Source organism: Carex rostrata, chromosome 1, assembly GCF_964058835.1.
Source record: "Carex rostrata chromosome 1, lpCarRost1.2, whole genome shotgun sequence".
NCBI lineage: Eukaryota > Viridiplantae > Streptophyta > Magnoliopsida > Poales > Cyperaceae > Carex > Carex rostrata.
The window spans coordinates 17,635,365-17,653,730 of record NC_135918.1 but is presented as its reverse complement, the minus strand read 5'-3'; the positions used below and the strand labels follow the sequence as shown (position 1 = coordinate 17,653,730).

Here is an 18,366-nt window from a genome sequence, read left to right as displayed (position 1 = left end):
ACTATTGTAGAAAAGGTGAGATGCATGCTGAAGATGGCAAAGTTGCCGAAACAGTTTTGGGCAGAAGCAGTTCGCACAGCTTGCTATCTCATAAACAGGTCACCATCTGTTCCTTTGAAGTTTGAGATACCAGAAAGAGTATGGTCCAAGAAGAATGTTTCATACTCTCATCTAAGGGTGTTTGGATGCAAAGCATATGTGCATATTTCAAAGGAGCATAGATCCAAGTTGGATGATAAAACAACTCCATGTATTTTCGTTGGATATGGAAATGAGGAATTTGGGTACAGATTATGGGACCCAGAAAAGAAGAGAATTGTTAGGTGCAGAGATGTTGAGTTCTACGAGGGTCAGACAGGGATAAATTTGGAAATCAACAAGAAGTCAAAGAGAGTTGATGAGTCCATAGAACTCATACCAGTTCCTTCATCTGTACAGTCAACAGCAGCAAATGAAGATGAACAAAATGAAGAAGCCACTGAGGAAACCTCTGACATGAATGGTAGTAATGATGATGAGATCATTTATGATGCTCCTGAGCAGGGGGAGCAACATCATCAAGATGAGCCAGAAGAGCTCCAGGTAAGAAGGTCCGAAAGAGAGCACCAACCTTCTAAAAGATACCCTTCTTCAGAGTACATCTTATTGACGGAAGAAGGAGAGCCAGAAAGTTTTCAGGAGGCACAAATTCATAAAGACAAAGCTAAGTGGCAAGATGCAATGAAGGACGAGATGAAGTCATTGCAAGAAAATGGCACATATGAGCTGGTGGAGCTTCCTAAAGGCCGAAAGGCATTGAGAAACAAATGGGTGTTCAAGCTAAAGAGAGATGGAAATGGAGAACTTATGAAGTACAAAGCCCGACTGGTAGTGAAGGGTTTTGGACAGAAACAAGGCATTGACTTTGAGGAGATTTTCTCACCAGTGGTGAAGATGACCTCCATTCGTGCTGTGTTAGGTCTAGTAGCTGGCTTAGATCTTGAGCTTGAACAACTTGATGTAAAAACTGCATTCCTTCATGGTAACTTGGAAGAAGAGATCTACATGGTGCAACCAGAGGGATTTGAAGTAAAAGAGAAAGAGAACATGGTTTGCAAATTGAAGAAGAGTCTATATGGTTTGAAACAAGCTCCGAGACAGTGGTACAAAAAGTTTGACTCTTTTATGATGAGTCATGGGTACCAGAGAACCAAGGCAGATCCATGTGTTTATTTCAAAAGATTTTCTAATGAAAAATTTCTAATCCTTTTGCTTTATGTTGATGATATGTTGATTGCAGGACATGATGCTCAGATGATTGCCGTGTTGAAGAAGGAGATGTCCAAGTCATTTGACATGAAGGACATGGGCCAAGCACGTCAGATATTGGGCATGCAGATTACTCGTGACAGAAAGGCCAAGAGACTTTGGTTGTCACAGGAGAAGTACATTGAAAGGGTGCTTGAGAGATTCAACATGCAAGGAGCAAAGGAAGTAAGCTGTCCACTTCCTAGCCATTTGAAATTGAGCAAGAAGCTGTGTCCATCAACGGAGAAAGAAAAGGATGAAATGTCAAGTGTACCATACTCCTCAGCTGTAGGGAGTTTGATGTATGCGATGGTTTGCACCAGGCCAGATATACCTCATGCAGTCGGTGTGGTAAGCAGATTTCTCTCTAATCCAGGAAAACAACATTGGGAAGCAGTGAAGTGGATTCTTAGATATCTAAGAGGCACTTCCAATTTGTGTTTGAGTTTTGGAAATGGTGAACCTGTGTTAGAAGGTTACACAGATGCTGATATGGCTGGAGATCTGGATCACAGAAAATCCACTTCGGGTTATGTGTTTACTTTTGCAGGGGGAGCCGTGTCATGGCAGTCTAAATTGCAGAAATGTGTGGCTTTGTCAACCACAGAAGCAGAATACATTGCAGCAACTGAGGCTGGTAAGGAGCTATTGTGGTTGGTTAGATTTCTCCTGGAGCTTGGTATGCAACAGGAAGATGCAATTGTTTTCTGTGATAGTCAGAGTGCTATAGATTTGAGCAAGAATGCTACATATCATTCCAGAACTAAGCATATTGATGTGAGATTTCATTGGTTAAGAGATGTAATAGAAAATCAGCAGATGAAGCTGAAGAAAATCCACACGAATAAGAACCCGTCAGACATGTTGACGAAGATAGTTCCGAAAGACAAGCTTGAGCTTTGTTGCCGGCTTGTCGGCATGAATACCAAGTGATGACTTGAAGATCGGCGTGCCTCTCTCCGTGGGCTGGAGGGGGAGATTGTTGGGCCGTTGTTGGGTCCAGCCCAATAAGCAAAAGAAAGAAACAAAAAGAAAAAGAAAGAAAAAGAAAGTGTGCTGCTGGCTGCTTCGCGTGAGACACAGAGAGAAAGAAAGAAAGGGAGAAATAGACAGAGAAGAGGCGGAAAGAAGAAAAGAGAGAGAGAAGAAGAAGGAGAGAGAAAGAGAAGGTGGAGAAGAAGAAGAAAACGAAGAGCAGGCTAGTCTCTTCGGTTTCACTGCCTTGATCAACTTTCTCCTTGTTTGTAAAAAGGAAATTTCTCGTTTTCTCAAATCTAGGGTTTGCTCGGGTTTGAATGAAATTGGAAGTTTTGAAAGGGATATTTATTTCTAATATGTTATCTCTTGGTTTTTCTCTCTATTATTGTGTGTATACCTCAGTTTAGGGTTAAACTTGAGAAGAACAATTGTACCCGTTTCTTGTTGGTATAGTGAAATTTGCCGGTGTGCCCCGTGGTTTTTTACCCTCCAAGTTGAGAGGGTTTTCCACGTAAATCTGGTGTCTTTTGTGATTGTGCTTGATCTCATATTATCTTGATTTGGCTTGTGCATTTTGACATTTGAACTTTTCGGTACCAACTGGTACGGTGCTTATATATTATCCATCTCTCTCAAATTGGTTGATTATACAATAGGCATTTCTCAATTGGTATTATTTTTTTAAATTTCCCAACAGAAATTTCTAATTTGCCAGGGTATAAACAAATTTCACACAAAATTACTAAATTCTTTGCTACCTCATCTTTAGTTGCAGATAGCTCAGCATTCTGCGACTGTACCAGTTGGCTTTGCATCAAATTTCCACCTCGAATTGACCTAAATTCAATCAAAGGAGCAATATCCGGTAGCATGCTTCTTATCCTTCAAAGGACATCTGGCAGCAAAAACAGTTGCATAAGCTTGACATGATCAAATTGCAATCAGCTCAAATTGAATTCAATCACAAAAATATTATCATATAATCATTCTTTACAGGGCATGCATACATATACTGACCTTCAATTGTTACGAGACATTTGAAAAAACCGATTTGACAAATATTTCAAACTCTATCAAAGAAAATAATAAATAAACAGAAAAGATGCATAATCATGGGGTAAAAAAAAAACGTTATAAATGAGAGAGTGAAATAGATACACAATGAAAGTTTCAGCTATTTCACAAAATTCACTGCCATGGCATTTTTTGGGCCCTTAATGCTGTAATTTTTGGGTAAATGAACTTTATACTAAACAAATTGAAATATTTGGGAACTTCCAGCTGACGAATCTACCTTGACACTGATCTCGTAGATGAGGTAGCGATGAACATAGCTCCGAGCAGAGGAAAAAAAAAACAAATCTTTAAGCTCTGAAATCGCAATTTCTAAATTAAACTTAGTGAAAAAAATAACAAAGAGATAGAAAGAGAAAGGGTGAGATCTTAAAACCTGAGAAGCGTTGACTGAACACACTGCTCCGTCTCTTGACCACGAAGAAGCGTTAGGGTTTACACTTTGGGACGGCGGAGAGGAGGTGGTACATAGGAGAGGCGTGTAGCTAGGGTTTGGGTCTGGTGCTTAATTTGTGGTGAACTTTGTGTACCGAGAAAAAGAATCCGAAGAGCTAAAAAGAATCCGAAGAGAGAAAAGAGGGAGGAGATGGAGGAACAGGTGGAACAGAGGAGAAGAAAGAAAAAGGAAAAAAAAGACGCGTCGTTTTCAGTGTGTTGGAGAAGGAAAAAAGTGGAAAAAGAGATGCAATTTTTATGTAGTTTAGTATGCGGCGAGTTAGTTTATAATTAATCTCAGACTTATACACGAACAGATGCATAAGATGCATGCATAATATCTCATATTTAACACAATGGTTTATAACAGTTGGATTTGCTGGATGGAAGACTGAGATTCTCTCTGGACAGATACACCATTCAGTCCCCATTATCTCAACGTGCTATTATAGGAGTTCTGATAATTGGTGTAGTGCATGCACATATGACATGCACAAGTGAATAAATGCATGGAAAACCTTTAATTTATGACCTCATGTGCTATAAACACCTTGAATTTAATACAATTTGACTCTTATTTTAATTGTAATACGACAAATAGGACATTTTTCCATGTTGTTGCCACAATTACAGCATGTCTAATTAAGAAAAAAATCAAATCAAATCAACTTGTTAGTGAAAATTACTTTCAATGTAAAGATATAGACTTTATTTTGGATTAATATTCAAAGAGAGGCTAAGGTACTATGCATAGGGACAGATTGGTCTCTACTATGGGTCAATATCTCTGTTTTCAAAGTTCAAACAATTAATTTTCTATTTTTTAGAAATTTTGTACTATTTTCTAGATAGATAGAAAATTACATTTTGGAATGGTCTAGAATCTTTAGATCGAGTGATTTTCTACTTATCTAAAAAAAGTAAAAAAAAAAGTAAAAATTTAGTTTGAAAATACATTTTCATATGAAGATCATGTTGAACCGTTTAGATCGGTTGTTTGGACTTTGAAAATGAAAATATATATCTATAGTACGGATCGATATGCGCTATACATAGTACTGTAGCCTCACTCATATTTGAATTCTAAGTCAAAATATTGAATGTTGATCTGATATGAGATTATAACAGTAGATAAGTTTGATAACATAAAAGGAACACAGAGGTACCTGGTGACCACATCCAAAAGCCATATCCTTTGAATTTACAAGGCAGATGAGACATACATGCTGTTGAATATTAATTAATGAAACCAAATTAGATTAATGAAAATCTTATAAGAACAATTTTGAGAAACCAATTAAAACAAATGGCAATTCGGCAAAGCGAGTGAGTATACCTGATCTCCTGAACCAGGTGCAGGAGATGTACTGCTGCTGCTACCTGTGTTTAATTGTTGAACTGTATCCTGTTTCTGTTTCAGGAATTGTGATGTACTGCTACTGGGAAGAGTTGCACTGAATTTACAATACCAGTACGTGGAAGAAGGGGAACTCTACTTGGACATCTTCCGATTCGACGACTGTTTTTTACATAGATTTTTCAAATGTGTTAATAAAAATTTCATTTTCCCATTTTTAATTCTTTATAGAGGATACATAAATACAAATGTATGTACATACATACCTTAAAATTTGAAGTCCTATGATTGCTTTATGTTGCAAAGGGATTTCCATCAAAGCCGCAAGGGCGAATTCAGCCTCTTTTTTTGGTTGAGAAATGCATTTAGACATAATCTCTGTAAAGTTTACAAACTGCAAGAAACAATTCATGATGAAATTTGTCAAATATACATCTTTTAAACAACAAATTAGGCTTCATATATGGTGTGTTAATTTGCTTGAATGATACTAATTATTAAAATAACATATATATATATATATATATAGACACACACACATATCTTTTCAATATTTTGACTGCTTGACTTGATACTAAAATAACTAAAAAAAATGCATGCAAAACACCGTCATATGTAAATTGGTTTGAACAATTTGAATTAGTCGTTTGAATTATATCCAATAAGTTTTGGAGTTGATGTCATATTACACCGATGTCATACTAACCGAATTCGTTATTTTAAGAAGGATTAATTAAATTTCCCCTTCTTAAAATATTACATATCCAATAAGATTTAATTAATCCTCGTTCTAAGATTTTTTATAGTTGTGCTATGAAATATTGGTGTAATATCATTTAATCTTGATATGTAATATTAAATATTGGTGTAATATCTTCTAATCCTGATATGTAATATTATTTCTTTTGGATTTAAATAGGCTATCAATATATAAATATCAATAATGCATTATATCTAGATTCACAAAATATTAGTTCTGCCAAAAAAAAAAAAAAAAAGTATCAGGATCGGTTGTTTTTAAACAACCAATCCTGATTTTTTTTTTTTTTTTTTACAGATCCTAATTACTACAAAAAAAAAAGGTATCAGGATCGGTTGTTTTAAACAACCGATCCTGATAGTAGTAATTAGGTCGGTTATTTTAAATAGCCGATCCAGATTATACACTATCAGGTTCGGTTGTTTATAAGAACCGATCCTGATACCACTATTTGGATCGGTTCTTTAACCGATCCAGATTATTGGAGTATTAGTATCGCCTTGATCAAGATCGGTTGTATTCCGATACTAATATATGTATAGAACCGATCCTGATTTCATTTTTTCCACTAGTGCTAATTTGGAGCCCATACGCTTCATGATTTTTATCCCTCGCATCTCTTATTTTAAGAAGGATTAATTAAATCTTCAAATTTTGTCCTGCAAACTTATTTTTTTACTAAAAAAAAATTAAGAAGAGAAGAAATTTTATTCACCTCCCCTTCTATCTCTCCCCGAAAACATATTTCCCCAAATCGCTCCATATCGTTTCGTTCCGGCCTTAATTAATATATTAGTTACAAATCTTGCCATTGATATATTAGTTACACATTTAGCGATGTACTAAATAAACTTGTATTAGATCACATTTTTTAAAGCAACATAATTGACTAAATTAGTCATTTGTGCCATAATTAATTTGTACGTCGCACGTTATTTTTTATTTTAAAAAAAAACAAATAAAGGGAGAAAAACAAAAAAAAAGCAGCACCGCTTATTATTATCAACACAGAAACCTTCATAACCTCAATGACATTCAAAGTTCAAAGCTTGGATAACACGGACATGTGCTACAAGTTCAGTGCCTACGTAACTGTCACGTTTTAGGTATGAGGTTCAATCAAGTATATACAAGACTCCGATCATGTACTATCATGAATATGACACGTACATAATTTATGTTATGGCCGTAAATTGAAATTATGTAGAAGTTATATTCTTGGTAGTACATAACTTGAAATTATGCACTTTCTCCTCCGGAGGAGGGTTAAAATGCACCCTCCCTTTTGTGCTCCTAACGTGCACCCTCCCCTCATATATTCATTTTCAAAGTTCAAATAGTCGATTCGAACCCTCCAGTGTGTTCTTCATATTAAAATATGCTCGGAGACCAAATTTTACATTTTTTGGAAATTTTTTACTATTTCTTCAGAATTTTTTATTAAACTAAACAATAATAAAAAATTCAGCAAAGTGATGATTTTCAAAAATTCTGAAAAAATAGTAAAAAAATTTCAAAAAATGTAAAATTTGGTCTCCAAGCACATTTTAATATGAAGAACACATTGGAAGGTTCGAATCGACTATTTGAACTTTGAAAATGTAGATATGAGGGGAGGGTGCACGTTAGGAGCACAAAAGGGAGGGTGCATTTTAACCCTCCTCCTCCGAATATAGCGTCTCCATGACTAAAGTTAAGCACTACAAGTTCAACATCTACATAACATAGTCATGCGCTACCACGAAAATGACACCTATGTAATTTTTGTTATATGCTACAAGTTCAGCACCTACATAATTAAAATTACGTGATTTTCTCGAATACCTTGAATACAAAACCTACATGATCATCAGCTTTAGTTCATTAGCAAAGTTCATTTAGAAACAATATCATTTTACTAATCATTATTAACTTCAGGAAATATAATCATGCTGAGAATGGGGCGGTACCACAGTTGGCTAGAAAAATTTCTAGAATTGTTGAATACCCAAAGGTCGAGAGTTTGAGCCCCACTCACTACTTTGTAGCCTATGCAAAGCTTTAAAAAAAAAGAAAATATATATACATATAATCATGTCTCACATGCAAAGTTATGTATTCAGGTCATGCATCTATAAAAAAATATATAGTTATGCATACATATCATGCTAACAGTTCATTTAATATCATGCACTAGCTTACGAATAATATGATCATGTCCTAAAACATTAATTTCAAGCATTCATAGCATGCAATTTTCTAATCCATAATAAGTACCTAACTATAATCCTATAAACAAACATAAGAACAACACGCAATAATCATGAAAAATAGCAATCAAGCATATCAAATCATTTTTTAATTTCTGTTAAACAAAATAATAAAAATCATTACATGCTCAAGTCTCAAAAATGGATACCGAAATCATCAAATGCCGGAATTAAGTTTCATGCGTGCACATTTAGCCTTCATGTCTATAGTTTGTCACTATACCAACCGATTTGTTTTCCAGAATTTTTGGATTGAGTTGTAAGTAGAATTATGCTCCCAGGTAAGCAACTACTTAAGCAACTAACAAAATTCTCCCACTGTGCCACAAAATCCCCAGTATCACTCCAAAAATCATCTAACACAAGTAGAAGTTTCTTAGATCCTAAGATTCTTCTTATTTGTGTTAAAAGAGCTTCAAGAGATGTATAAGGGTTATCAATATCATTAAGAGGGCATTCTTTTGTGTTTACGATGATTTCTATCATGTTTTCAATTATCTTGGCAGACTTAAATTTGCGAGGGGAATGCACACACACATGAAGATCAAAATGCTTTTGTCCATCCATATGTTTATAAAGATACTGAGCAAGTGCAGTTTTCCCGACACCAGACACTAGTGGAAAAACTGAAATCAGGATCGGCATATTTGGATCGGCTGTATGAACCAACCGATACTAATACCTATTTGGATCGGTTTTATCAATAAAACCGATACTAAAAGCTAATGAAAGCACAGCACATGAACTAATTGGATCGGTTCCTAGTTAAGAACCGATCCTAATACTTGCAAAAAAAAAAAAAAAAAAGTATCAGCATCGGTTGTTTATAAACAACCGATGCTGATACTTTTTTTTTTTTTTTTTTGCAAAACCAATTTTGAAAAAAAAAAAAAGTATCAGCATCAGTTGTTTATAAACACCCGATGCTGATACTTCTTTTTTTTTTGCAAAACCAATTTTGAAAAAAAAAAAAGTATCAGCATCAGTTGTTTATAAACAACCGATGCTGATACCTTTTTTTTTTTTTTTTTTTTTTGCAAAACCAATTTTGAAAAAAAAAAAGTATCAGCATCGGTTGTTTATAAACAACCGATGCTGATACTTTTTTTTTTTCTTTTTTTTTGCAAAACCAATTTTGAAAAAAAAAAGTATCAGCATCAGTTGTTTATAAACAACCGATGCTGATACTTTTTTTTTTTTTTTTTTTTGCAAAACCAATTTTGAAAAAAAAAAGTATCAGCATCAGTTGTTTATAAACAACCGATGCTGATACTTTTTTTTTTTTTTTGCAGAACTAACTTTGAAAAAAAAAAGGTATCAGCATCAGTTGTTTATAAACAACCGATGCTGATACCTTTTTTTTTTTTTGCAGAACTAACTTTGAAAAAAACAAAGTATCAGCATCGGTTTTTTATAAACAACCGATCCTAATGATAACTCCCTATAAAACCTGCTTAGGGTTCTTCTTATTTTCATTTCGCGCCTCTCATTTTCAACTTAGCGTCTCTCTCTGTCTCTGTATCTACCTCTCAAAATCCTCAGTACTCTTTGTCAGCGAGAAGGCAGGGAGAAGACGCCGCAGAGTCGCCGTTTATGGCGCCTGACGGCAGTGGTCGGTGCAGTGTCAGCGATTCTCTTGGCGACAACTATCAGTTCTAGAAGCTTCCCGATGCTTTGGATATCGAGCAACAGCTGTAAATGCCCCGTGGGTGAAAGTGTGAAACCTTCTTTTCCAGATTAAGTACGAATTTTGTGAAGTAATGCACGAATTAACAACAATTCATCTAAATTTTTCATGCTTATTTTCTGAAATAGGATGCAAGGAATTATTCTGGTATGGTGGAGGATTGCTGTTGCGATTATGAGACCGTCAATCATATAAATAAGGAAGTCTTGGATGGAGTTCTTCAAGAACTTGTTAAATCTCCATTTTTCAGATATTTCAAGGTGATATACCATACCACTTACATTTGGTAACTTATCAGTTTAGATGTACTGGTACAAATTGGTTTCAGCTTTACTCTCCATTTATAAAGAAAATTGGAGGTTCTGCAAAAAAAAAAAAAAAAAAAAAGAGTATCAGGATCGGTTGTTTATAAACAACCGATCCTGATACTATTTTTTTTTTCAAAATTGGGTCTGCAAAAAAAAAAAAAAAAAAAAAAAAAAAAAGTATCAGCATCGGTTGTTTATAAACAACCGATGCTGATACTTTTTTTTTTTTGCAGAACCATCTTTGAAAAAATATAGTATCAGGATCGGTTGTTTAAACAACCGATGCAGATTATTGTATTATCAGTATCGCCTTCATCAGGATCGGTTGTATTCCGATACTAATATGCGTATATAACCGATCCTGATTCCATATTTTCCACTGGTGAGAGTGGCCCCTAATGATAATTATAGGGATAGTTGGCCTAGTGTTTGATCCTGATTCCCATCTCCCAAGGGCCTCTCTATGAAGCATGCATGAAAACCTAAAAGGTTTTATGTGCATATTTCCAGGAACAGTGATTGAGATACTTAAGTTTGTTCGGGTTATGTTGCAAACTTTCCTTCTAAGATGAAATCGAATCTCAAGGTCCTCTTCGTGAGGCATGAAAACCTAAGAGGTTTTATGTGCATATTTCCAGGAACGGCGTTTGAGATACTTAAAGTTTATTTCGGGTTATTTCGCAAACATTCCTTCTAAGATGAAATCGGACCTTTCCAAAACTCGAGTTTCTTGATGGACCTGAGGGTTGAGAATCCGATTAGGGATGAGAGCCGATAACAGATATAATTGCCTTTACCGGCTATTGATAAATCCCTAAATGGGCAGAAAAATAAGGCCTCTTTTCCCGACTGAGCGGAGAATCAATTTCCCTTGATTTTAGCTATTCCTTCTGCACAGAGTACCATAAGGTCATGTAGAACGAATTACTGTGATTAATTTCAAACATTTATCATCGAGGATAATGTGTTCACCTAAGTAAAACAAAATAAGGATCTTGTTTTACTTTACGTATAAATTTTCGTTTTTAAAGACAAAATGATTTCATCTAGAGCAAATGATCTTGTTTTACTTTATGTTTATAATATAATATGTTTACGTTTATATTTTCAAACATTTATTTTATTTTATATGTAGTCTAGAGCAAATGATTTTGTCAATCAGTTCAAGAAGCAACTCAAGATTCAGAGGTGAAATTCAATTTTGAATTATAAGGAGATGCTTAATTATGGTTGATGCCAGAACCGATGTATTGGATGAGTGAATGATTTATAGTTTGTATACATTACATGGTTGTACTTGAATTCATGTATTAGATTTACAGTGTTCAAATAAATAGTTTACAGTGTTATGTAATAAGGTTTATAAAATTTAAAATAATTAGAAGTAGCATCTAGATATAGAATAAAAAAATTATAAAAAAAATTGAATTTTTTCTAGTGGTTTACAGTATTCAATGAAACTATCTACAGTGTCATGTGATAAAGTTTATAGAATTAAAAAAATATATAATTGAATTTTTTTTACCAATTTACAGTATTCAATGAAACTGTCGACAAAGTTATGTGATAAGATTTATAGAATTCAAAATAATTGAAAGTAGGGTCTAGTTGCAAATTTAAACAAAAAAAAATTGAAATTTATTTTTTCTTTTACTGGTTTACGGTATTCAACAAAATTATCTACATAGTTATGTGATTTTGTTTACAGAATTCAAAACAATTGAAATTATTATTTAGATGTAAATTTAAAAAAATAAAATTTTAAAAATAAAATAAAATTTAAAAAAAAAATTAAAATTTGAATTTTTTTTATTAGTTTACAGGATTCAACGAAACTATCTACAAAGTTATGTGATAAAGTTTACATAATTTAAAAGTAGCATCGAGAATGATATTTGGAAAGAAAATTGGAAAAAAAATTTCGGAAAATTTTTTGAAAAAGGTTTTGGGAAAAAAATTTTGGGAAAAAATTTTAAAAAAATTTCGGAAAAATAATTTGGAAAAATTTTTTGGAAAAAAAATAGAGGTTGAAGTGGAGGTTGAATTAGAAGTTAAAGAGAGATTGAAGTGGAAGTTGAAGTGTAAGTTAAAGTGGTTATTGGGGACCATACATAAATGAGAAGTTTTTATGTGGACAGAATTCGTTGAATTAGTTTACATGATTTAGTATTCAAGTTTACCGAATTTGCTCTATTAGTTTATATGATCTTTGAAAATATCTGAAATTTTTTTGGAAAGCTAGAGTTGAAGGACTATTAGCTGCTTCCATATTTTATAGGAGCAAATAGAGTTTCACATACATCTTGCATTCTTAGTCTCCGCTCAAATATGAACAGATCAAAGCCGAAAAGTAGAAAATATCACTTTGAAATATGAACAGATCAAACAAGTTCCTTTTTCTTTTAATTTTCCACTCTTTTTTTTGTTAGGTTGGTTCTGTCACTTTTGTAAAGGACAAGCAGGGAACCTACTTGATTATAACATTATTTAAAGTGTAGCCCACTGAATAGAAAAAATCAATTTGAAATTAGTGACCTTCCAAGAAATTTGCTCCACATAAATTGACTCGAGTTTTTTTGCAACTCAAATTATTTTGCAGTTGCGGATAACTTGAGTTAAATTCTCACTTACCGCATTTTAAATTTTAGCCATCCAATTAAGATTTTCTAGTTCCCCGAGAATGAACGTGGAGCATGTGGTTAAATTTTAGCCATCCAATGAACGTGGAGCATGTGCGTTAAATCCTATAAACTGGTCTTGTCTAGCTAGATCTCACCACTGAGTTTATAAGAGGACCAGCTCTGATGCATGCCTTGATAACAAACTACAAGCTTAAGTTGAGCTTTTACCATTTCAGCAATGAAGAGCATTCTTTTGTTCTTTACACTCTTTCTACTTCCTCTAGTTCAATCTTCTGATCTCACATCTCAAGCACAAGCTCTCCTCCATTGGAAATCCACTCTCCAGACGTCCCAACAGTCGCTCTCAAATTGGAATCTGTATGTCCACCCGTGCAATTGGACTGGAATCACATGCCGTGATGCTGACAAAAGAAGGCAAGTCATCACTAAAATTTATCTTTCCCAAAAGGGTCTAGTTGGAAAATTAGATGCTCTCAATTTCTCTGCTCTTCCATCTATTAGAATTTTTAATCTCAGTCATAATAAACTGAGTGGCGTAATTCCTCCATCAATTTGTCTCTTCTCAAAACTCACACATATTTCTCTCAGTGATAATGTTTTTAGCAGTTTGATCCCGTCTAGCATTGGAAACTTGACAAAAATAAAAGTTTTGTCTCTTTGGGGTAATAATCTTTCCGGACCAATACCTCCAGAAATTGGTCAATTTACACATTTGACAGAGTTACATTTATCAAGTAACTTTCTGAGTGGAGAAATACCTACTAGCATTGGAAACTTGACAAAAGTAATTTTTTTGTCTCTTTGGGGTAATAATCTCTCCGGACCAATACCTCCACAAATTGGTCAATTTACACATTTGACAAAGTTAGATTTATCAAGTAACTTTCTGAGTGGAGAAATACCTACTAGCATTCGAAACTTGACAAAAATAATTTTTTTGTCTCTTTCGGGAAATAATCTCTCCGGACAGATCCCTCCTGAAATTGGTCAACTTAAACTTTTGACAAATTTAGAATTACAAAATAACTTTTTGAGTGGCAAAATACCTACTAATTTGGGAAACTTGACCAATCTACGCTATCTGTATCTTTGGCATAATAATCTATTTGGTCAGATCCCTCCTGAAATTGGTCAACTTAAACTTTTGACAGATTTAGAACTATCAAAAAACTTTTTGAATGGAGAAATACCTACTAATTTGGGAAACTTGACCAATCTCGTCTTTCTGTATCTTAATGATAATAAACTCTCCGGACAGATCCCTCCTGAAATTGGTCAACTTAAACTTTTGACAAATTTAGAACTACAAAATAACTTTTTGAGTGGGGAAATATCTACTAATTTGGGAAATTTGACCAATCTACGCTATCTGTATCTTTGGCATAATAATCTCTCTGGACAAATCCCTCCTGAAATTGGTCAACTTAAACTTTTGACAGATTTAGAACTATCAGAAAACTTTTTGAGTGGGGAAATACCTATTGATTTGGGAAACTTGACCAATCTTGTCTTTCTGTATCTTAATGATAATAAACTCTCCGGACAGATCCCTTCTGAAATTGGTCAACTTAAACTTTTGACAGATTTAGAACTATTAGAAAACTTTTTGAGTGGGGAAATACCTATTAATTTGGGAAACTTGACCAATCTTGTCTTTCTGTATCTTAATGATAATAAACTCTTCGGACAGATCCCTCCTGAAATTGGTCAACTTAAACTTTTGACAGATTTAGAACTAGCAGAAAACTTTTTGAGTGGGGAAATACCTGCTAATTTGGGAAACTTGACCAATCTACTCTATCTGTATCTTTGGCAAAATAATCTCTCCGGACAGATCCCTCCTGAAATTGGTCAACTTAAACTTTTGACAGATTTAGAACTATCAGAAAACTTTTTGAGTGGGGAAATACCTATTAATTTGGGAAACTTGACCAATCTACTCTATCTGTATCTTTGGGGTAATAATCTCTCCGGACAGATCCCTCCAGAAATTGGTCAACTTAAACTTTTGATAGGTTTACAACTATCAGAAAACTTTTTGAGTAAAGAAATACCTACTAATTTGGGAAACTTGACCAATCTACTCTATCTGCATCTTTGGCATAATAATCTCTCCGGACAGATCTCTCCTGAAATTGGTCAACTTAAACTTTTGACAGGTTTACAACTACAAGCAAACTTTTTGAGTGGGGAAATACCTACTAATTTCGGAAACTTGACCAATCTACTCTATCTGTATCTTTCGGGTAACAATCTCTCCGGTCAAATCCCACATGAAATTGGTAAACTTAAACTTTTGACAGATTTAGATCTAGCAGGAAACGTTTTGAGTGGAGAAATACCTATTAATTTGGGAAACTTAACCAATCTTGTCTTTCTGTATCTTCATTATAATAATCTTTCTGGATCAATCCCTACTGAAATTAGCAAACTTACACATTTGACAGAGCTAGAACTACATGCTAACTTTTTGAGTGCAGAAATTCCTAACGCTATAGGAAAACTATGTAATATGAACATCTTAAGCCTGTCACAAAACTCATTGAGCGGAAAGATACCAACTAATTTAAAAAACCTAACCAACATGCTCAAGCTGCTTCTTTGGGAAAATAACCTTTCTGGACCAATCCCACCTGAAATTGGAGAACTTGAACTTTTGACTTATTTAGAGCTTAATGGAAACTATCTGACTCGAAGTATACCTACTAATTTAGAAAACTTAACCAATCTTGTCTATCTAGATCTTTCGGATAATAATCTCTCCGGACCAATTCCTCATGAAATTGGTAAACTTAGGCATTTGATAGAGTTAGAACTATCAGGAAACTTTCTAATCAGAGAAATTCCTTCCGCTCTTGGAAACCTAAGTGAGATGAACGTCGTTAATCTCTCATCAAATTCCCTATCAGGGGTAATGCCGACAGAACTTGGCAAATTAAAAAGATTGATTAAACTAGATTTAAGTCACAACAATTTAATAGGAAATGTACCAAAAGAGTTGAGAATGTTATCTGCTTTAATGCATCTTGATATATCGTCAAATAGCCTGACAAGTGTGCCAGAAGAACTAGGCGACTGCATTAATATTCTATCACTAAACCTCAGTAACAATAGGTTAAGTGGAAGAATTCCATCTCATTTTGGAAACTTAGTACACTTACTGTACTTCCTGGATTTAAGCAGAAATTCTTTAATCGGGCAAATACCAATAACACTAGCGCACTTAATAATGTTAGAAAATCTTAATCTATCTCACAACAATCTAACCGGTCTGATTCCATCTTCATTGGGTCACATGTTAAGCTTGTCAACCATTGATTTGTCATACAATCATTTAGAGGGTCTGGTGCCTGATATAAAGCTTTTTCAAAAAGCCCCCAAACAATGGTTTATACACAACACAAATCTTTGTGGCACTGTTCAAGGTTTGCCCTCATGTGATGGATTTGTTAAACATAAGAATGGCACAAGTACTAGACTACGAATGGTTAAGTTGATTGCAACTCTAACTTGCGGAGGTGCATTAGTAACCTTTTTTATAATCTGGCTTATTTACCTCCATTACACTAAAAAAAGAAAAGTAAAATTGGAGAACATTAGAGATACTAGTAAAGGAGGCATTTTTTCCGTGTGGAATTTTGATGGGAGAGATGCATATGAGGAGATAATAAGGGCCACGGAGAATTTCGATGAGAAATACTGCATTGGTAGTGGAGGCCATGCGAGAGTTTACAAAGCAGTTTTAGGGTCAGACAACCTCACAGTTGCTGTAAAGAAAATAATGTTAGCAGGCGGAGAAACCTCACTAGATGTTGAAGCATTCCAGAGAGAAATTCAAACTATAACCCACATTCGACACCGCAACATTGCTAAATTATTTGGTTATTGTTCCTCACCTCAAAATAAATTTCTTGTATACAAGTATTATGAGAAGAGGGATTTACATAATATTCTCAATAATGAGGAAGCAATAGAACTGGATTGGGCAAAGAGAAAGGTTATATTGAGAGATGTTGCATGTGCTCTCTCACATTTGCATCATGATTGTTATCCACCGATAGTACATCGGGATGTAACTTCCAGAAACATCTTGCTTGATTCTGAGTTTACAGCAAGTATCTCAGATTTTGGTACTGCTAAATTTCTCAAGCCGGAGTCTTCTAATTGGAGTATGCTTGCTGGAACGTGCGGTTACATAGCACCAGGTTCTGTATATATAAATACGCTATTATTGTATTTTAATTTCCATGACTTACTTGTATAAAAATTAAAGTAGAAATAATTGCAATTTGAGTTTTTTTTCTTTATGCAGAACTTGCCTATACCATGAGAATGACTGAAAAATGTGACGTATTTAGCTTCGGAGTAATAATGTTGGAATTGCTTATGGGAAAGCACCCTGGTGATATGATCAATCTATCGGCTTCCGATGAAGAAGAAATCATACTCCAAGATATCATTGACCAACGCATTGAACCACCAACAGAACAAGACATGAATGAAATTCTCAAAATTATGCAAGTTGCATATGAGTGTCTGAATAATAACCCGTCACTTCGTCCAACAATGCAAGAGGTGGTGAATAGTATCTAGAAGTGAATAGCCAACTGCCTCGTAATTTCTTATTGTAGCTTATATGTTTAAAGATTAGCATGCCGTTGGCAGTTAGAATTCAGTTTTAGAGCACGATGCTTTATTCATATTTTGTAGTTGAAAGTCTTTGTATACTAATTTCGTCTTGTCATAATATTATTGTAACATCTATGTTTTGTGAAATTAGCACTATTATTCACAATATCTCTTCCAGAAATAGATTGTCTTGTAATACATTTAGTGTCATCTCCTTAATAGCTGGTCACCTAGCTTGTATTTAAAAAAATGGCAGATGCCGCAATATTGCTTTTGTGTGCTAATAGTGGAGCAGAACCCTCATTGTGAGTCAGCAAACAATGTTTTTATTTCTATTGAAATCGGCGTATTTTCCCTAGTATAATTAAAAAAACGAAATAGCCACCAATCAACCTATAATTTATAAAAAGATGTGTTTATTTTGGAATTTTGAATATATATATATACTTGAGAATTGTATTGAATTTTACTTGGAGTCATCAGTAGTATTATTTTATTTTATTTTACTTTGGTGGACCAGAGACCATCTTAGCTGCCCATGCACGATAACATGTGCTGGTTTTCTTGTGCAAAATAAAAAAGGGGGACTAACAATGTATAAAATAAATTACACATGACTTAATACACAGTATTAACTGATCAAATTTAAGAACTAGTATTTGGACACGAAGTACATTTTTTTATAAACATAATTTTTTATATAACTTAGAATAGAATATATATACTGTACAAAAATAATAATTATATAATTGACCGATGAGCGATTCTTTATGTGTTAACTTCCATAGTCCACAAATTTATATCTGACGGACCGGTGACATAACTGCGGTGCATCATCTCATCTGACATAACTGTAACAGACAGAGACCAAAAGTCTTTTTATTTATTTATTACATCTACAGAATTACTGTGCGCTTATTAATAAAGTTGACTAGCTCAAACAAGTTCCTTTTTTCTTTT

General features: G+C 34.2%; 1 protein-coding gene across 1 annotated transcript; it reads left to right on the top strand.

Annotated features, from left to right (window-relative positions):
• Window positions 1-12,994: 12,994 nt before the first annotated feature.
• On the top strand, window positions 12,995-17,469 carry LOC144568856 (uncharacterized). Its single transcript, XM_078319228.1, has 2 exons — window positions 12,995-16,982; window positions 17,090-17,469. The coding sequence occupies exons 1-2, from the start codon at window positions 12,995-12,997 to the stop codon at window positions 17,368-17,370; spliced, it is 4,269 nt and encodes a 1,422-aa protein (XP_078175354.1). The 3' UTR covers window positions 17,371-17,469.
• Window positions 17,470-18,366: the final 897 nt, after the last annotated feature.

Coding starts and splice junctions, on each gene's coding strand:
- LOC144568856 (XM_078319228.1), top strand. CDS start 12,995: ATGAAGAGCATTCTTTTGTTCTTTACACTCTTTCTACTTCCTCTAGTT. Junction 16,983..17,089: donor GTGCGGTTACATAGCACCAG/GTTCTGTATATA, acceptor TTCTTTATGCAG/AACTTGCCTATACCATGAGA.